General features: G+C 45.9%; 1 protein-coding gene across 1 annotated transcript; it reads right to left on the bottom strand.

Moving 5' to 3' along the window:
- Positions 1-3335: 3335 nt before the first annotated feature.
- Positions 3336-10629, bottom strand: SERTAD4 (SERTA domain containing 4). The gene is made up of 4 exons (XM_084203289.1): positions 10166-10629; positions 9630-9828; positions 9117-9232; positions 3336-6179 (listed from the first exon to the last, which is right to left on the bottom strand). The coding sequence occupies exons 2-4, from the start codon at positions 9811-9813 to the stop codon at positions 5433-5435; spliced, it is 1047 nt and encodes a 348-aa protein (XP_084059415.1). The 5' UTR covers positions 9814-9828; positions 10166-10629; the 3' UTR covers positions 3336-5432.
- Between the last annotated feature and the right edge of the window lie 8388 nt (positions 10630-19017).

Raw genomic sequence — 19017 nt, 5'->3', positions numbered from 1 at the left:
GGATTAATTGAGAAGGATTACTAGCTATAGAAGATGAGTTACTTTTCAAATTGAGTATCTCTCTGCTTTAGGGTTTTTGTTGGTGTTTGGGGTTTTCTGCTCATGCATACTTCTGAGTGTACACAGACCACCCATCTATGGCTCCTCCTCACACAACCTGCATTCCTCAGCAAGGGGAACTTGAGCAACAAAAGAAGTTAAAACATTTGCCTACCTGGCCTTTCAGCTGGAGCTGGTGAAAAAGCTTTGCATACTCTGCACCACTTCTGCAAAGCCAATGAACTGAAATTCCCCAAGGTGTACTCCCTTCCTGGCAGTGATTTAAAAACTAGAGAGAGCAACAATAGGCCAACTACAGCTCCAAAGGCAATTGCTTTCACATGATTATTACCCTGGAGTTTTATCTAACCTTCCACACCTGACTCAAGGCTCCCTGGAAAGCCTCTGACCTGGCATAGTAAACTTGGTCTGCTCTTAGCGCCACAGCTGCTCTGCTTCACACTGTTTAAAGCCCAGAAAGGGAAGGTCTCCCCGTAACACCCCTCAGCCCCAGGGATGGTTGGTGTTCAGCCCCCAGAGTGGACTGGCCGCCTGGGTACTCCTTGTTTTAGCAGCCTTAAGCTGAGCAGGATTAGCTGCTGCAAAGGCACTCGGCACCCAGCCACGGCTGTGTTTACATTAGAGAAAATGGACCTCACAGAGACAGTTTGCAAACACCACAAGATGAACTTTTGTAAACTCCCTTGGTTTAGTCATCTTTCCCCATCTGTCAGAGAAGTTTAAGTGAGATTGAAAAAACACAGGAAATTACTGTGTATTCCAAGTAGTTGTGACTGAGCGGCTTGGCTGTTATAAGGGATGTGGAAGATTCGCATCTCCTAACATTTCCAGCAGGATCCTTTGAAACACTTTCCTGGCTACGATATTTTAACAGGCTCTGCACACCCTGCCAGGAAAAGCCTCTGGGGTGCTTCGTGCAGCTGTAGAAAAGCTGAGGAGCTGAGGATTACTGAGGAGCCCAAATGGTGACCTCCAGAAAGCGAGGGCAGCCCCTGTCTTAGAGGTTGCAAAGCAAGGGATGGACAATGCAAAAGGTCAGGTCCTGTTGCGAGGCCTCCAAGTGGGAGTTATATTCACTGAGTACAACACCAGATGAAATCCTTTACCTCACAGCAGTTTAAACCTTTCCCTGATGTGACTGACCCCTTTGGTTTTGGGGATTTTTTGTGATAAAACTTAAGAAACCTCTTTTGTTGACGTTCCTGGCATGAGTAAGCAGCCTTGCTACACCTCTGGCTACACCTTTAGCTCAAGAAGGCAATGAAAGGACACAAGTGAAATGCAGGCTAGAAATCACCTTCACCTCTTTGCTTCAGCCATAACTCTCTTATCACCAGATCACTCCACAGTGGCAATCTGAGCTACAGGCAGCTGGAAAAGTCATTTAGGTGTGGGGGGTCACAACTGGCACAAGGCTTCAGAGGGACCACAGAGCAGTGACTGGGTTACTTTGTTTAAATACGGCCTTAGCTCATGCTGTGGCTCTGAACCAGCTCCCTGCTTCCCCTGCACAAATCCAAAGGGTGGTGGCACACACGGTAGAACCCTGGCAGTGTGTCATGGTCATCATGCTGGTAGGACACAAAAGGACAGATGGTAAATGAGGGGTGTAAAAGGAGGATGGAGGGCATGCAGGAAGATGAAATGTGAAAGAAGTCTCTGCCACAATTTTGCTTAAGGGCGTAACACCTTCAGGACTGAAAGAAGCACTTCATTTCTGTGGCTCAGGCTGTGGCTGTTTTCCCTGCAGAACCAGCTGCTCTGCTGGCACTGCACATCACTACCAGCTGAGGCTGTCTGAGTGCTGAGGATGCTTCAGTACCCATGTTAAGCTGTTTCAACAGATTAGCTAATACAGTAAAAATAGTAAAATTTTACCGAAAGTAGTGAGTATACATGAAGCACAATGATATTATGCCACGTGCTTCGAAAAAGAAACATGATTTTTTAAACCCAAATGAACTGTGCATTTCCAAGTGAAATGTATTACCTGGATCCTGAAGATAAAATGACACTTCTGTTCCCAGCGACAGCAAAATTAATGCGACAACAGACACATTTTTTTCCTGTTGCTGTTTGGCATGTGCTGAAAGGCACAGTACTTTATAGTTGTACACTCTAGGAGCCAAGTGTCTTATGACAGAGAGAAAAACAATCTTCCTAGAGAAAAGTGCTTCTGTCCAGCTCTTCCTGGCAGGTAGGCCAGGATCAATTCCAGGAGCATTCATTTAGCAGTTATGTGGGGGACATATGGACAAAAGGCATTTGTATAATCTTGTAAAAGAACTATTTCTTGAAAATTTTTGATACTAGTAAAATGTCCTTAGCACTGGAGTGTGCACTGGGGAAAAGGCCTATCAGGCTTACAGCCATTTTCACATGCCATAAATCAAATTGAATTTAAGTCCACTCAGTCTAGCCCAGGATGGAGATCCTATCAAGGTCTATTGCTTTTCTGGGAATGGGACAAGGGTGTTTCCACTTCCCTTTTCTAATGTGGAATACCTCTGTTTCTTGTGAGGCCAGCAGGATAACTCAGTGGACTCCTGACTCCAATACATCTACTTTCATATTTGCTATTATTTTGTGAGGCAAAGTCCAGAGAAAGGCATAAAGCCCCACTTATCTGTAGGCCAACTTTCATTAGATGGCTTTTCCTTCCTTACAGACCCTGATGACAATAAGACTGTCTAGAGCTGTTACAGGTTCATTTCCAGATTAACCCATTAATCTTTAGTGTCTGGAACTAAAGAAGCCATTATAGAGGCCAGAATAGACAAAGATCTGCTGATCCATCACTTCAGCTTGTGCAAATTCAACTGAGAAGCCTCTGCGATAGGTTATGTGTGCAGGCTTGTTCTGGAAGACCAAGGAGCCCTTTAGGGTCAAAAAGCTTTCAGCCCCCCCAAAAGTGTTAGCTGATTTGTGGTTTGGGCAGCAGCATTTTGCCAGGTGTTTTCCTTGGCTGTATGTGCAGGTCTACAGAGAATCCGTTGCTTCTCAGTGCACCTTCAGACTGTCCTAAATGCTCCTGAAACCCTGGCAAGGCTGAGCTCCATCACAGAGCCAGCCTGAAGTGCACAGTCAACTGCTGTGCAATCTCTAGAGCAGCGAGCAGTTTGATTAAACGGCGTTTTCTTTGGTGAGGGAGGGGAACATGGGGGAAAGGACCCAGTAGCCATTGGAGATGTAAAATTAAAATGAATTTTGGTCATTTTAATAAATATATATCAAGGAAATTTCACTTTACTACAACAACACATTAGTATACAAGCATCTAATATTTAAGCTTAAAACATCAAGCGTTTATCAAATATTGGAAAAGAGCAGACATTACTAGACTATCTGGATATAACACAAGAAAAATCAGGTTTTTTAAAAAATTGGTCCTTGTGGACAAATGTCTAAATGATGATCCTACTCATACACTGTATGAATGAGATCTATATTTAATATTATTATTATTAATAAAAAAGCTTCTGTCTTGGAGAAATCAGGTGGGACTTGTACTTTCTTTGTCATTTTTCACAATGATAACCCTTACAAACTTATCAGTTTAAACTCACCTGACTTCATAAAGGTTATCATTGATTTAAATCCTGCTGTGTTTGTGGTCACCTTGGCTGGGGGCAGCTTTTTCCTGTGACCACTGGGCTTTCTGAAAAAGACCATACAGTTTGCAAATGCATTTTGCTGCCCAAAATAACCATGGCCCAGGACTCCTCCAGCTGAACCCATGAAACCCAAAGCAGGAGGTCTCAGACCCAGAGACCTGTCTGACTCCAGTGCCAAGCCTGGGGCTGTGTCCCCTTGGGGACACTCATGCCCTGCCCTGAGCTGGCTGCTGCCCCAGCACAGAGGTGATTTTCACCCTTTGGGCAAGAAGCAAGCGGAGATGTCACTTGAGTGCAAGATGCTGTGGGAACAGGCAGCTATTTATGAGTCAGCTGTGGCCTGGATGTGGCTATTTTGCTGAGCACATCCTGCCAGTTGTTATGGGGACTGTGGGAACTAATTAATTTGGTGAATCTAAGACTCACTTCTGGTCCAACCCCAACTAATGTCTTCTGGGCATTTTACACAGCACACTTTTGCAATCAATCTACCTAGAGATGGCTAAATGTAGTCCTCCGCCACTGAAATCTCCAAAATGTTCTTTTTTAAAATTAAACCCCTTACATTCATTCAGATAAAACTGCGTTTATCGCCACATTATTAATTAACATTGTGCTTTTTGCCTTCTTGTCTTTTTTTTAAATCAACGGCAAAAGTCATAGAAAACTCCCGCATGCTTTTGCAATCTAAAATAGAGAAATTATGTGAAACAGAATAAAGTATAAAACATGCCACTGGGTCATGAACTTCATTATACGAAGAAGAAAAAAAAGAGCCCCAGCAACAGACAGTTGCCATAGAAACACTCAAGCATCGAATGCTTGTTTACAAGAGACATCTCTCTATTGTTTCTTAAATCCCTTCCTAAGGATGGCAAATCAAAAAGCAATTGAGCATCAAAAAGGAAGAACAGAGATGTTTGAATAGGAAGTTGAACTCAGTACTTCAAAGGTTAAAGGTTTCTAATAATATTGATCCACCCTGTGGGTTTCTTTTTTAATCTCTGTTTAGGTTAAATCCCTGCTGTATCAGATTCATACTTAATTTTCACACTGGCAAAAATTAAGACAAAAAGTAAGGCACCAAAAAAAAACCTGCTCTGTGTAACAACAAACCTCACTAGTTATTACAGCCGAGGTGAAAACATGCAAGTACTTGAGCTGCATGTTTGATTCTGATTAAGATTCCATAAACAGGTTATTTCTTTATGCTATGTCCTATTTTGTCAGTTGAACAAGACGCTGAATACAGGAATTCAAGAGTATCACTACAAAACGTAAGGATGGTTTATTCCCAATCCATGAAGACAGTCCTTTGTCAGAGCGAATACTGAGTTACAAGGAGCATATCATCCTTGCTGGTAGCATCAATTTGTTTACCAGACTTCTAATTCCTTGGTAAACATAATGGAGGTTCTTCTTAATTAATGGCAGACTTCTTGGGGGCGGGGATATGTAAAACGATATGTTTTCCCCATCTGGCTGATTGGCATTTTCAGCAACGAAAGCTCCACCATAGCTGCACAGACTACAGTGCTCAGCAGTAATGCAACTGTGTTCTTTCTGAAGTCTCCACGTTTATAAATAGCTGCTGATGCCGATGGCAGAGACACTTTACGCAATCTGCTCTCCACTCTACACGTCACGTTTGTGGCATGATTGTACCATTCGTAGAAAACTATAAAAGATCCATTCAAAATAAAAATTTGATAGAGGAGGAACATGCTGCGCATGCTTCAATAGAGCAAGAAAGATGCCTCATATTTTACTTCCTTTGTTGCAGCAGATTTTATTACTTGGTAAAGATTCCTTTTTCCTTAAGGATTTTTTCCAAGATTCACTTACATTGCTCTTGTCATTACATCCAGTCTCAAAATAGTCATAAAATTTGCCTTTACATTCAAGAGCATGGGTGCCTCTTACAGGTTCACAGTTTAGGGCGATGCTTTCTCTTTCAGGTTCGTTACCTCCATTCTTGTCATTAAATTTTGCCTTTTCCTGATTACTGTGAGACCTGCCATTAGTGATGAATATTTCATTAGCAGGTATCTGGTCATCATTTCTGTAAGAAGGTGCGCTGCCAACTTCATAATCCACCTGCTGGGAACAGCTTGGCAAAGAGATGGGAGGGGAGGAGGAGGAGGAAGAAGAAGAGGAATTACTTTCTGTACTAGCATTAACAGAGTAGGGTAGGTTTAAATAGTGACTGCCACATTCTTGATAGAAGCAGCACATGTGGAGCTTCTCGTACTCCTCCTTTGCCATCCGAAGGCGTTTTCTGTATGGGCAGTCCTGAGGCACAAACCACTCTTGTGGGGAGGTGCCACTGAATGAGCAGGTGGAGAAGCACCAGTTGTTCTGCATGATGATCTCTCCGTGGATTCTCTTCATGAGATTGTTGATGAGGACGGATCTGCGCAGGTAGACTTCAGGATCATCAATGAATTTCAGCTTTTCCAAAGACATGTAGAGAATATGAGCCCGCTCCTCAAACACGGAGATTGTCTGAAAATGCAAAAAACACATTATAGGGAACTGAAGGCAACCAGTTTTGTTCCAGACAAGGAGAAAGAAAATGAAGCAAAGTATTCCCTCTGTGTCACTACTTTTCTGTTCTTTTCCTGAGGCATCTAAAACTGGCTTTTTTTCATTCTGCACATCCTTGTAGCGGGGGACCTGCTTTTTCTCGGCCACAGCATTCCCCCATGTTTAGGGGGTAAGCAGCTGAGCTTAGGAGGTAAGTAGCTGAGCATTACACCACAGAGGCAATTGCAGGGCAGAAATCCAAGGTGGGAGAGTGAAATCCAGATGCACACATCTGGCTCTTTAATTACATTTGGGATTAGAACATAAAATTGTTGTGCCGTTTTGCTCCAGTGATGGCTAGGGGGGCCTTTTGTTGCAAATGGACCCAATTCCATCATCCCCTGTGGGGCTTCTGCAAAGTTCTGAAGCCAAGCAAGGGTCCTTCCTGCGGTGCCAAGGTTTGCAAGAGGCAGCCAGCAGCCATCGCCTCGCACAGCAAGTGCTGGAGCATTTCATCTGCTGCCAGTGGAAGAGGCCCTCCAGCGAGGAGGTCTCCATTTGCCAGGCTCTTACACTGCTCTTGTGCACAGAAGTGCATGCAGGGAGGGAGGCAGGGAGAAACCCATCTCAAAGCATCCCAGCATCTGGAGAGCAGCTGTTGGCCTGCGTACTACGCCCTGTGCTCTACAGGACCGGTGGGAATGCAGATAGGCAGGGATGAGGTCAGGAAACGAAGGGAGGATAGGGATTTGCAGAAATCCTGGCTCTGCGCCCACAGATTTGTTCTCCCTTCCATGGTCCTTCCAGGACTCCCTTTCTCAGCACTGGCAACAGGAGCAGGTTACTGCCCCTGGGAGGCCCCAGATTCTGCACTGTAATCGCTACCCTGGGAATCCAAATAAGAGAGGGGGCAATGCATGCTACTGTAAGCACTAGTAACTAATTTTCATTTTTAGTAAGAATTTGGTTCGCGTAGGAGGAGAGCAGCACAGCACAAAGAGAGACTTGCTCTAAATCCCCCCATCTGTGGCTTGATCATTCTTCCCTTTCCCACATGGTTACAGCATTTTTGCAGAGTGGAAGTCGTAGCTATGAGGACTGAAAGAGCTTAAAGCACAGCTGCTTTTCACATCCATTCAGCTCTTCTCAGCCCTCTAGCTCTTTCCACAGCCTGGTCATGTCTGCGAGGCTTAGAAGCAGCACAGTGCCTCATAAAAACAAAAATTGGCCATAATTTCATATGAGTTCACAGCTGAAGCTCTTTGTTAGAAAGAGTAATTTTCTATAATAAATGACTCATTTTAAATTATATTAAGCCTATAGGTTCATTTGCGTCCTTTGTACCTGCTGCAGCAACAGTCAGCGAAGCCATAAAAGCCTGAAGCAAACCAGTAAGCCTTGAACTGGGATTCTCCTGGAGGTATGTACCGGAGGGACACCAGTAGGAACAAGTTGTCAGAGGCTTTCTTCTACATGTTTGCCAGCAGCCCTCTGGAGAGAGGCCCCAGGCCCTACCATCATACCCTCTATGGGACAAGTAATCTCAGAACATAACTCTTTACTGGGTGGCAGAGGTATAAACATGTAAGAAATTCAAGGAAATTTGGTGGGCATCCTCCCTGTGCCAGAGCTCAGCGCTGTAAAGAGGAAAATGTATTTGGGCTCAATGGAAGAAACTGGTGACCCAGAGTTTCTGACATGTTACACCTCTGCAAACAACAGCACAAAACAGTGGCTGGGTCTAGCTTACTAATGCCTCTACAACTGCTTTTTATTGCTGTTAGAAAAGACTAAATAACTGTTCTTCCTCTCCCTTTTTGTAAGGAAATTAATCAAAATCCAACAATCTTGTAAAAAAAAAAAACCCTGGCTGAAAATTAAGAGAGTAATGTGACATGTGTGAGACACTCACTAACCAGAGAACTTTTTTCAACACCCTCGGTGCTGTTTATTCACTGCTTTGGCAGCAGACCAGACATCTTCTGAAATTAATAATTTTTTACCTTTCTAGTCCAGGTCCTTATTTCCAGACAATTCTATTTGTAGCTGAAAATTCCTTCAACTACTCGAAGGTCTTTGGGAACTGAGCTCAGCATTAATGCTTGCTTCTCCTCCACAGAAATCCTTCCCCCACTGCCAAGAGAACATGAGTAGCACTGGACTTCCGTGGGCCAGGTAGGAATCAACAAGGTAAGGACGGTGTCTCAAGGCATGAGCTACCCTTAAGCATTTCACCCCAGGCATTCATTTCCATACAGAACTGAGCCCTTAATGAAGAGGAGCATAAAATCTCGCAAAAAAAAAGTCAGATTTCAATTTAGGTACTCACTGGCCTGGGAAACGTTTGCTTTAATCTCTCCCCTGGCAACTTTCACAAAAAAAAAAAAATCTTTCATTTACTAATCTGTTCTTTGGGAGTTATTAGCTTTTTAATAAACATGATTAAATACCGAGGGAACTTGTACTTACTTTCCAAGTCATTCTGTTTTTTTAGAGGATCTGTGACCAGTGAGGGGTATATGGAACCTCTTACTATTTTCCCCTCTGGAAAGAAAGTTTTATATGAGTGGGAGATATTTTACTTATGTTCTTCCTTTTTTTGTTGTTTAAATGCTGCTACAGATCTGTTTCTGGAAGCATGGCATGAACTAGCTGAGAAAAAATAATCTGAAAAAAAAGTTATTCTCAGCATTTCCATTTGCAGTTGTTATTAATGCAGAAACGCCTTTGCTTCTTTTGCAACTGATGACAATACAACAATAAATGTGAAGAAGTGACAACTGTTTGTTTCTGAGCAAACAGCTGGATCATTCTCCTAATTTCAGCAGAGTATTTCAGCCTTCTGGAAATGGGTCAATCGAGTGTTACTAAGCATCTGAAACTCAGAGTAAAAATAATGACTATTAGAAAACATACTTTATGTGTACAGCTGCTGAGTGGCGGATGAAAATCCTCTTCTTCCACATATTTCCTTTTAAAGTATGTGATCTTGGATGTCGTTGCAGGATTTGAAATTCCCCTGTAATGCGATCCTGTGGGTAATAAATCAGATATGACAAATGACATGCGGTTTGCCGGAGGTTCTCCAAACAAAATACTTTTCATTTCCCTTCGCGCTACAGGAGAACGCCGCCGCATATTTTCGCATCTATTCGCGGCGATCAGAAATAAACCCTCTCCTGACTAGCGCCCGACCCGGGGGCCGGTGTGAGCGGCGGCGCGGGCAGCCGGGGCCGCCGCAGGGCGCTCGGCCGCCGGACAACTTTGCCCCTGCGCGGCTCCGCCGGTGCCGATCGCCCGGCGGCCCCCGCGCACCTGCGGCCCCGCTGGCCCGCGGCAAACCCCCGCCCTCCGCCCGCCTCGCTCCGCGGACAGCCGCCGCTCCCCGGCCGCTCCCCCCGCGGCGGAGCGCTGCGCTGCGGTGCCTACCTGCGGCGGGGGGCCCGGGGGCCGGCGGGGCCGGGGCCGGGACCGGGGCCGGGGTCGGCGGGGCGGCGGGGCCGGGGCGGCCGCAGCAGGGCGGCTCCCAGAGGGCGCGGTAGGCGGCGAGGTCGGCGGCTCCCTCGGCGGCGATGGGGCGGCCCAGCCGCTGCATGGGCAGCACCAGGGTCATCGCGGGCGCCGGCACCTGGAAGCGAAGCAGCGCGGTGAGCGCCCGCCGCCCTCACCTGCCCCCCGCCCCGCCGCGTTCCGCCCCCCGCGGCCCCCGGCAGCCAGACCTCTGCGCACACGTATATTAAAAACATACGCGTATCGATCTCACATAGACACACGTCTGGGGTTTATCCCCCCGCTCCTTACGGCAGGAGAAAGAGCGCAGCCCTCTCCCACAAAGGGCGCGGGGTTCCCGGCACCGGGAGTTGGTGCGCGCTCCCCTCGGCCGCCCCCGGCCCCGCTCCCGCCGCCCCCGGCCGCGCTCCCGCTCCCCCCGCCGCCCCTTCCCGGCCCCGGCGGCGCTCACACACCGGCACGGATCCGCTCACTGGCTTCCCATTTCCTCCCGGCGGCGGTGGCACGGCGCGCTCGGCACCGGCGGGGTGCGAGTCTGCCTGTCTGGGTGCGTGTGTCTGCGGTGCGTGTGTGTGTGTGTGTGTGTGTGTGTGTGTGTGTGTGTGTGTCTGAGAGAGAGAGAGAGAGAGAGAGAGCGCCCAGCAGTCCGGGATCGCGTTCCTTTCTTCTTTCTTCCCTCCCAAACGATACAGACAGCGGAGACTTAGGTAGTTGTTTCCACTAGCCCCGATCGGACTGAACTGGATCTGCCTCCAGTCAAAACACTGCGAGACTAAGACAGAAAATTGGCTCCGGTTTCACGCCGTGAGTTGCGGTCCCACCGGAGCCAAGCACAACATCGGCGGAGCGGGAGGAATATTAAGCAGGAGCGGGGACTCCGGGGCCAGCGCCGGGCTGCGAGCTGCCTCCTGCCGCGCCAGCGGGCGGGAGGGGAGGGGAGCAGGGGGGGAAGGCGGCAAACTTTCTGCGAGGAGCGAAGGATGAGTTCATAGTCACCTACTTCTTGGCAGAGGAGCGCGGAACAATGCGCCCAGACACGGCCCGGCCCCTCCCTCTCCTTCCTCCTCCTCTCTCTAAGAAAGCGGGATGTAGTTTCCCCTCGGCGCAGCCCTCCCGGAGGAAGGCGACGGCCCGAGCAGGCGGCGGGAAGGAGGGGCTGCAGGTGGGCAGGTGGAATTTCAGCAATTGTTTGTGTTAGCAGCTGAGCGCTCTCGAACAAGAGGAAAAAATAAACCGCAGCCGAAGAGGGAGGAAAAATAAATCGTTCACATCTGCCAGTTGTTTTCTTAAATCCTAGCACAAGGCTGCTACTTTATTAAGAAACGGCTTCCAGCGTGCGCTGTTTGTGTCTTGGATGCCTGCGTGCATGGATCTGCCTTGCCTCCTCACCGGGGCAAAAACAGGAGCTGAAGGCACAGGCAGCTGAGGTCCCCAAGCAGTTTGCCTCAGTAAAGGCCACCAGCCAGACTGACAGGTGCCTAAACCCCTTCCTCGGAGCCAATTTACTGCTAATGCACTGCATATAGCCCTCAGTCATTTTTCTTGCTTTTCTTGAACCAAGAAACAGCACAGGGAATGGCAAGCCACTGGACTGGCCCGTTGAAAGTTATCCCTGACATGGACAATATCTATTATTTATTCCCCACACCTTTCCTTACCAGCTGAGTACCAACACATGGAAGGAGTGGTCAAAACAAGTGAGTCAGTCTGCTGATGTAACAGCAGGGCCAAGAAGTGACCCAAGAACTAGCTAAAAAGTCATATATTTTGTATCTGAAAAGATTACACCGTCATTAGAAAGCAGCAATGGACTCTTCTCATTAATCCAGATGGAGGAATCATTCACAGGGGCACATCGATCTTCTCGCATTGGCAAGACGTCAACACTCAGTGTTTGTCCTGAGAGAATAAAGGCTGGAGGAAACTCACTGCTACTCCTCGAAGTCCTTTGCTTGTAATGAATTCAGCACCTCTTTGTGAATTTACTTTTTTAAAATGAGAATCAGAGATTTCAAGTCTGCATCTTTTTCTTACCATGTTTCCTCACAAATAGGTCTTTCTAAGCTCAAGCAGAAACATGCAGGAAGGAAGGAAGGAAGCGTTGGGATGCCTTCTGCCCAGTGCTGCTAATTTATCTTGAAAAACTGAGTTCTCTGGACAGCCACAAAAGTAAATGAACTGTTTCTGCTATTTACAACATGCAAAATTAATAGAGGCAGGCCAGTTCACTTTCATAAACAGCTACTGTCCGTGCACATTCTCCATGTTTCCAAACTGTGTAAAAACAAGGCATAAATAATATCACTTCCCTGGGAGAAAAAACCCCAATCACCAGAAAACCAAAGCCCCAAACAAAACTTGTAGGTCTCAGTTTGTGTTATCAAGATTTAGAGGTGGCTCTCAGCTACAAAATTAGTCCTATTTCATGGCAGAGGAATTGCTTCAGCACACAGAAGCTGAGAATCAGTCCTTTTAAAAGGCCTCGTGGCTCTGGGTGTGCTATTTGTTCCCCTTGGACGTTCAGAAGCACTGATTTCCAGCTGCTGCAAATGAGTGGGAAGAGAGCTGCAAGCACACAGCACGTGGGAGAAGTCAGCCTCCTTGAAGGTAGGGTTGGACACAGCAGAACTGTGAACCAGTGTTTACTGAGGAAGACCTGCTGGACCCAGCTCTGCACGCAGGACCTCCGGCACTGCTCCCCAAGAGCCAGCCTACTGCTTTTCCCCATTAAGGGTGACAAAATCCATTCCTGAGTATCTTGCCAGAAGTCACACAGCAGATCAGTGTCAGCGCCAGAAATAGAACCAGATCTCATCATCCTCCAGCCCAAGCCCAACCCATTTCTATTACATTATCTTATGCAATGGAGGGATTTCATCCAAAATCCCGTTGGTTTCAATGAGACTTTGCAGAACAGCACACACATTGTTACATTTCCATTAGCGCCTCTGGAAATAAAGGATGAAAGATGTACATTTGAACATACAATACATTTACTATATACAATTACAGCAAAAGGTTGACACTTAGGGCTGGATTCAATTTTGAAAAATCCATTTGGGAGCCTTGTGTGGGCTTCAGTGGCATGGAAGCCAGGCACAGTTTTTTATTGAACCCAGCCCTCCATCCTTAGGCTACCAGAATTTTTCCATTTTGTCAGCCAAATGCATTCAGTGTGAGGACACCCCGAGGCATCTGCAGCAGCCTGAAGGTTAAAATGTCAAACTTTTTCCGTGTTCAGTTTCACACAGTAAGACGACTATACATTGCCACGCTACTCCATTTGCTGGGGTTTTCACTCCCTATTCCTCCAGAGCCATTATGATGTTAATGAGAGAACTGTAATGATGCCATTCACATTACAAAAAGCCTGATGCGATGTCAGAGAAAGGGGCTTTTTATACAGTTCCAGAATGCCTCTAAAAACCCAAACTTAAATATAAAATGCCCATGACTATAAAGCTGCAAGTCTCACTGAGACCAATAAAAACAAGGGAATAGACTTAAGATGGCCATCCCTCGTTTAGCCCCGGGTTTGTACCCAAGTACTGCAGCAGGTTCAGTTTTTATCACATAGTGTGGAGCTTTCCATTGCATAACAACATGGCTTGAGGAGGGAATAGCGTTTCTGAGCTGTGCTATATCATTGTTAACATCTGGATTGCAGTGCTTAGAAAACAAAATTGCCATCGTTTTGGTAGCTGTTACTTCCCTCGTGTTTCAGAAAATTTTCAATGCAGAAGCAATAAGGAATCCCACTGCACACAGGCTGTGCAGACCCCCTGTCTGAGAAAGCAATGACAGCTGGCAAAAGGAAGGGGAAAGGCACAAACACACACCCAGACTGATGTACCTCCCTTAAAAAAACCCGACTGTATCACCTGTAAACTAGTCCAGGCCAATCTCATTGTAAACCACCTGCTCTTCATGGTTGATGCAACAAACTTTGGCGTCGCCAACTTAGCTGAGGGAGGCAGGGCGTCCTGTGGACGAGAACGTCATGGAAAAGGGCATAAAGGCTCCCCTGGGAGCAGCAGATAAAGGCATCAGGAAGCCAGCATCACTGGCAAAGAGAGCAGAGCCATGCTGTAGAGACAATGGTGGAGTGGTGACAGCTATGGCAGAACTGTGACAACCTCACATGGGAAAAGAAAAGACGAGATGGAGGCAAATAAGGAGGACAGGCAGGAGGTGGTTTGGCTCTGACCACAGCAGCAGACAGGGAAGAGGATGTTGGGAGCTTGTGTTTAAATAGATCAGACTGGCTGATATGTCACAGGTTCAAGGAGGAGGAAGTTACACACAGAGATGGGAGATAATGAGGGCCTTGATTAAAATGTTTATTGTTTGGATAGATATGTATGTAGCTGTAGTAATGTTATGAATGAAGCAGGGGAAATGCAAGGGACACCTAATCACAGCACACTGGGGCAACACACTGGGGTACTCCAGTCACAGGAAATGAAGGCAAAGGATCAAAGACAATCCCTGCACTCAGGGCTTTGGAGGCAAGTTGAGCAGCGAGGCTGCAAGAAGTGGAAAAACCTCTGAAACTGGCCATGATGGATTTAAATTGAAAACTGGACTTCCAAGAGACAGCCCGTGGTCGGGAGAGTTCTTCCTTCTCTTACTGGTATAAGATAGCTGGGGAGAACTGCATCGTGCCAGAGCAGAGCAGTCCCTGGTCTGTGGTGAGGGAGAGTCATCAAAGAGGCAGAGGGTGAAGAGGGGAACGAGGACAGGTGCAGTGAGGTGGTCTGGGCCCGAGGCAATGAAGATTTTCTGTTTCTTCAGCTGTACCTGTACCAGAAATGTGTAAAACACCATCTAACAGAAGCAGGGTCCAAGGGCAAAATGAAAGGGTTAAGGCTGGCTGAAATAGCTAGACTGGTAGAACAACAGGTCTGTGTGCCAACAGGGTCAATTCAGCTTTTCATCCTTCAGAGGTATAGATAAACTATAGACCTGCCAAGTCTAGTGTTTTTCCCTGTATTTCTTGGCCCTCACTTCAGGGAATTTCAAGGAATCCACTGGGTTTTTTTTTTCTTTTGCTCTCTTTCTTTTTTTCCCCCTCCTTTTTCTAGAGCTGGACTTACTGTTTGGTAGAAAAGGAATTGACTTGAAGTCAGAAATTGATTTCAGTGTCAAGATAGAGCCCTTTCATGGGACTTTTTCAAAGGAATCTTCACTTAACATCTACCCTAATTTAGATTATGCAGCTCCAGATGCTTAAGTGTCTCTTTCTCCAGACTGCATTTAAAACAAATATTTCTCTAATTTTTCTAAGTCCCATATTCTAATTTTTTTTTCTTTACATACTTTTCAGTTGAATTGTTCCCAGAAGGAGTTAGTCTGGGCCAATATGTCAGAGTCCCCTGGGTTTCAGTGAAAAAAAAAGATTTAAAAGAAAACGTCCTTTTGGATTCTTAACACTTGTACTTTCTCCTGCTTTTGGTTTCTATGAGGCAGAACAAGGGAAAGTTTCTGTTCTGACAAATAATATGTTTCCTCTCTTATTTCTCTGTAGGTATACGTCGCCTATCAGAACTCCTGGTAGCCAATATGCAATAATCTCTTAAATGCTGGTTCTAACAGTTAAAGTTTCCCCCAGAATTTATGCAAATATATGAAAATGCAAGCAAAATTGCAATTTATTTCGCCACGGGGCTCTGGCAGATATGAGAAAAGGTGCCATCACATTTACTGCAGCCATCTCCCTAAGGCTGCTTTGCCTGCCTGGTCTGGGAGAACAATAAAGCCCCATGGTATTCATTTCAGTGAGCATAAATATTTTTTCCAGTGTTCTTAACCAAAATGTCTCATATGCTCTCTGCCTCCACCCCGCTGGTGGCTGCGTGGCCTTGCTCGACACAAAAAACTCAGTCCAAGATCCACTCAGCTCGCTGGGGGTTTAGGTTTCAAAACGCTCCGGTATCCCGAGGGCAGAGGGTTCTCCTCTCGCTGCAAACTGTACCCTCCAGCATTTCGGATTAGTTAACCTTTGCCAGGGGTTCCACACCGAATAGGCGCTCCCGGTGCTGTTATTGGGGCTGAAGTCGGAGAGAAAAAGGAGTGCCGGTAGTCAGGCGGGGCTGAGGAAAAGCAAAGCCCTGCTGCTGCATAAGGAGACTTCCCGAATCACCAGGCAGCTCTCATCACTTGCTCTGGAAGAGAGGTAGCGATTAAAAGCGCTTCCCCACTTCACTTGCACTCCGGTGCGCGGCACATGCATGTCACCGGCACCGTAAATGAGATGGTTTATGGAGTTAATTATATTGCATTCCTCACTTTTTGTCTGCTGAAGAAAGTAAACAAAACAAACGCAAAAGTGTTTTGGAACAAAGAGCGAGTTGTCTCCCACTTTGCTCTGTGCTACTTTCCACGAAGAATGAGAGCTATTGTTATTCTTTTACAAGTTTCCTTCTAAGGGAAATAAACACCAAAGGTAGGATTCCAAGGAAATGACTCACAAATATTGGCAACGGGCTCCGAAAATTGGATCCAGTCCTCGCAAAAGCCTTTAGCAGAATACTAAACCCTCTTATTGCAAAATAAACTTTTCCCAGATGAGCTCCACATCGGCTCTGCGAGTGTGTGAGTGTGTGAGTGTGTGTGTGTGTTAGCGCTCGTAGACAGGAGCAGAACCCATTTCTCACGTCTCCCCTTCTTCCCTCTGGGGCACCGCTGCCGATGCCATTTTTAGCTGGAAGCTGGAAATCTTTAATAACCGACTGAGTCATCCTCGGGAGAGGGAGGGAAAGGGATGTGCCTCACCTTGCCGAGCAGCAGGCTGCCCGCCGGCCGTCCCCACCCAGAGACCCCCGGCCGAGAGGGCCGGGCAGACGCTGTCCTGCGAGCCGATCTACAAGAACCGGCAGGAACATTTACCCTACAGCTGTAAAAATGAAGGGCAGAGCAGAGAAGGGATTTTTTTTATTTTTTCAATCTCCTGACATTGAATAGAATTCAGCAGGGCAAGATCAGCCTCTAATAATCTGTTTTCAGTCACTGAGTTAGCCTTTCAGATGCGCAGAAGGTAACCATGCACCATGACTCATATTTTATTTCTTAATCAGGAATCCCAGGAACCGGGAATGCAGACACTGAAAAATCAGACAGCTGAGCAAAATCAGTGCGGCAGGATTACCATCTGCAAACAGAACAATCTACTTTGCATATTTATTTCTCAGCTGTTTAAAATTTTGAATCATAAATGCATATTCTGTATCACTTGTAATGCGTACAGTCTAAATCGCTCGCACTCGCTCATGTTGGTTTGGGGGGTTTGTTTGTTTGTTTTGTTTTTGACGATTTAAATCTGGTTAGACAAGAGCGACAGAAATTGCAAACCTTACACAGAATTCCTTTGTTGCTTGCTTCTACTTAGACAAGCCTATTAAATTAAAGAAGCTGGTTCCCTCATTCATTTCCTTTGCAAATTCCCATTTAACCACTCCAAATCGAGATGAAACAAACTGTGATGCTGGTCCAGAGTCAGATTTTTTTTTCTTTTTTTTTCAGAAAGTCCCTTTACAGTGTGCCTGAAAGCAACTGGCAGCCAAGTACCTACTTAAGACTCTAAAGGTTGCATTAGTGGAAGTTTTGCGTCTGGTTCAAGGCATTGCCAGGTAGTTTCTAAAGCCTGTAATTCACTAAGTGTCCAACAGAAACAGCTTCCAACAGGACCTCTGAGTAAGGAGCCATGTTTATCTAGACTGTCTGAGACATTTGAATTGTGCTGAACTCCAGCCATCGCTCAACCAGTTATAACCAGCTGTCAGGGTTGGGAAGGAAACCAGGATAAACCAGTGTGGTGTCGCCTTCCCGAATCTGCTGGCAGGGTGGCACAGCAGGCTGGGAGGTAGGAGCTGCTCAGACCCCACCTCGCTGCAGTGTTAGTGGGTGAATTTTAATATTCATCATTCCAAGGCTGCTCATTTTAGTGACAGAAAGGAGGGATCAGCCGGGAAGCGGCGGCCGCTGCAGGGAAGGCAGTGCAGAAGGATACAGCCAAGCACATGATAGAAAACACTTAGAGATCCACAAGTCAAAAATCACTGTAATCACTTTGGCTGCCCCCTTTCCCAGCCTTTTGTTGTGCTCAGCTTTTTCCACTTTCCGGAATCCTCCTGAAGCAGCCAGAGCAGCCACAGCCAGAAGAGGCCAGCCAGGATCCAATCCTGCTCAGGCACCACTGCTTCTCCCCCTCTGTGTCCTGTTTTTCTCTGGACAACAGAAAATATCCCTGATCGTCTGCCTGGGTTGAGGCATCTGCAGGGAGCACCTTCCAGGAATGGCTCTCACACGTTTTGTAAAGATTAGGCACTAAAAGTTTAGTTACAGGAGAAAAATCTCCCAGCCACAAAAATGTGGCAGAACTGCAGTGAGGAGCTGGAAAGGAAAGAGAATGGAGAGAGCCCACCTTGCTATGGGACAAGGGGGGGTTTATTTAAAAGCATATTTTAGAAAGTTTTCATTCCATAGTAAACACTTGCAATGCCCATGAAACACCTTAGGAAAGGAGAAAAGTCTAAGTAATGAAAATATGATGAAATTATAAAGTTATGATACCTGTGTTGTTGAATATCCATTTTTTATGCATAAAGTAGCTCATGAGGTAACCAGGCAGCACACATGACCTGTAATCAGCAGGAGATGCTTTTGGCAGGGATGGATCAGTCATTCACCGCTGCGCTCTGGTGACATCTCCTCAAAAAAAGGTTTTTTGGGATAGCCTCACAAGCTGCAGTGCTAAGAGAACATATAAAATTTTGATGCAGAACTTCATATTTGACTGAATTTTTTTTTTTTTTAGAATTTCAGCATTTGAGTAGATTCTTACTTACATGACTTTGCCTATTCATTTCTCAGTCTCCTTGCCAGTCTCCCATTTTCAGACTTCAACTTTTATGACCCATAAGAGCAAGCAAAAAAAAAAGATCAATTTAATCAAAATATAACAGGCTTTTTTTTATTTTCAATTTACACTGCAGACCCAAAAATACTAAGTTTTTTTTTTTTTAAATCAAGCATTTTAAATTCAGTTTTGATTTTAAGCCCAATCTATTGATTTAATTGCTAAGGGAAAAATAATCTCTAAATATTTATATCATATGAAATAATTATGCAACCACTGTCCTTGGATGGATAATATTCAGCTAAGATCTGCATTCAATTATTTAGCTGGTGCTACAGAAAGTGATTATTCCTTTTACTTGAGCAGTAGCTTAAAAAAAGTTGAAGTTGTTCTGAGAATTAATTTTCAACTAGAGAACTGTTTTGAGACGTGTGTCCTCATGGAGGCTGG

Source organism: Fringilla coelebs, assembly GCF_963513975.1.
Source record: "Fringilla coelebs genome assembly, chromosome: 3".
NCBI classification, from domain to species: domain Eukaryota; kingdom Metazoa; phylum Chordata; class Aves; order Passeriformes; family Fringillidae; genus Fringilla; species Fringilla coelebs.
The sequence above is the reverse complement of the archived record's forward strand: the minus strand, read 5'-3'. Positions and strand labels throughout refer to the sequence as shown.

Coding starts and splice junctions, on each gene's coding strand:
- SERTAD4 (XM_084203289.1), bottom strand. CDS start 9,813: ATGACCCTGGTGCTGCCCATGCAGCGGCTGGGCCGCCCCATCGCCGCC. Junction 9,233..9,629: donor CCCCGGGCCCCCCGCCGCAG/GTAGGCACCGCA, acceptor TATTACCCACAG/GATCGCATTACAGGGGAATT. Junction 6,180..9,116: donor TCAGCAGCTGTACACATAAA/GTATGTTTTCTA, acceptor TTGCATTTTCAG/ACAATCTCCGTGTTTGAGGA.